General features: G+C 56.0%; 1 protein-coding gene across 1 annotated transcript in view; it reads right to left on the bottom strand.

Moving 5' to 3' along the window:
* The window catches only part of PTPRU (protein tyrosine phosphatase, receptor type, U), an 82,230-nt gene that overhangs the window by 17,564 nt on the left and 63,438 nt on the right, over positions 1–1,228 (bottom strand). Inside the window, exons 19-20 of the mRNA XM_005875242.2 lie at positions 944–956; positions 715–791 (exon numbers count right to left, since the gene is read on the bottom strand). Of these exons, the coding sequence (XP_005875304.1) occupies positions 715–791; positions 944–956 (90 nt within the window). The remainder of the gene's footprint in view (positions 1–714; positions 792–943; positions 957–1,228) is intronic.

The following is a 1,228-nucleotide window of genomic DNA, read 5'->3' on the forward strand; positions in this document are numbered from 1 at the left end:
AGCCAAGGCTTTGGAGGCACAGGCTGAGATCTGAGTCCTTTCTTAACCGAGGCACTAGCTGTGTGACCCAGGAGAGGGAGCCTCACCTCTCTGAGCCCCAGAGTCCTCACCTGTAAAGGGAGGTCATGATGCTAACTACGTCCCAGGGTGGTTGCAGGGATTATGTAAAATTAAATATTTGGTATAAAGTGCTTAGCACAGTGCTTGGCATATGGTACGTGCTGAATAAATATGAATTCTTATCCTTAAGTACCACTCCGATCACGGTCAAAACTTTTAACAGCTCCCTGGTGCCCCTGGGGAAAAGCCCCAATTCCTTCACCTGTCATTTGAGGCCTTCACACTCCAGCCCCTGCCTACCTTCAGCCTCACTGTGTGTCATGACAATCTCAGCTCCAAGCCTCTTGGCCCCTCACCGAGAGCGGATCCTTCCTCACGGCTGGGCCTCGCTGTCTACCCTCCTCCCTTTATTCTGCGTCTCTGAGGCCGCCGTCTCTCAGGCCAAGCCCCGAAGTCTGCAGGAGGCCTTCCTGATGACTGCGCCCACTCTGTCCCCCCTGCTGAGCTCCCTGGCACTGATGCAGGAGACAGGGGCGCTCAAAACCCAGCCATTTGGATCCCCACGTGTCCCCTGACAGGTTCTGCCCCGCGGGGACAGGGAGCCTGGAGTGGGCAGGGCCAGGTCAGCAGAGATGGCAGGGGAGAGGCACTCACGTCTATATAGTTGGCGTTAATGTAGTCGGCATCGGGGTCTCCCAGCATCGGGTGGAGCTTCACTCGGTGCCGATCATCTGGAAGCAGAGAGCAGGGGCCATGGGGTGGGCAGGGGCTGAGCTGGGGAGCCAGAGCAGGTGCTAAGGGGAAAGGCTTCCTGGAAGCCAGACGTGGGGTACAGGCAAGGCAGCCAGGAAACTGACCAATAGGTCTGTAGACCACGAGGGACAGGACGGGACAGTGGTTAGCGTCTTGGCTACAGCATCATGAAGGCCAGAGGTCGTGTGCTACACAGACAAGTATTAGCTTTGTGACTTTGGGCAAGGACCTTAACGTCCCAAGCCTCGGTTTCCTTACCTGTAAAGTGGGGTTATAATATGTCCCACGTGACAGGGTTATTGAGAAGAATAAGTGAGGTAATGGGTGTAACGCTCAGCACACGGCTGTACACATGGTAGACACTCAATACATGGCTCCCTCTGGCTGTCCTCCCCTTCCTACCCACCCCCCCCCC

This window comes from Myotis brandtii, unplaced genomic scaffold (assembly GCF_000412655.1).
Source record: "Myotis brandtii unplaced genomic scaffold, ASM41265v1 scaffold456, whole genome shotgun sequence".
Classification (NCBI taxonomy): domain Eukaryota; kingdom Metazoa; phylum Chordata; class Mammalia; order Chiroptera; family Vespertilionidae; genus Myotis; species Myotis brandtii.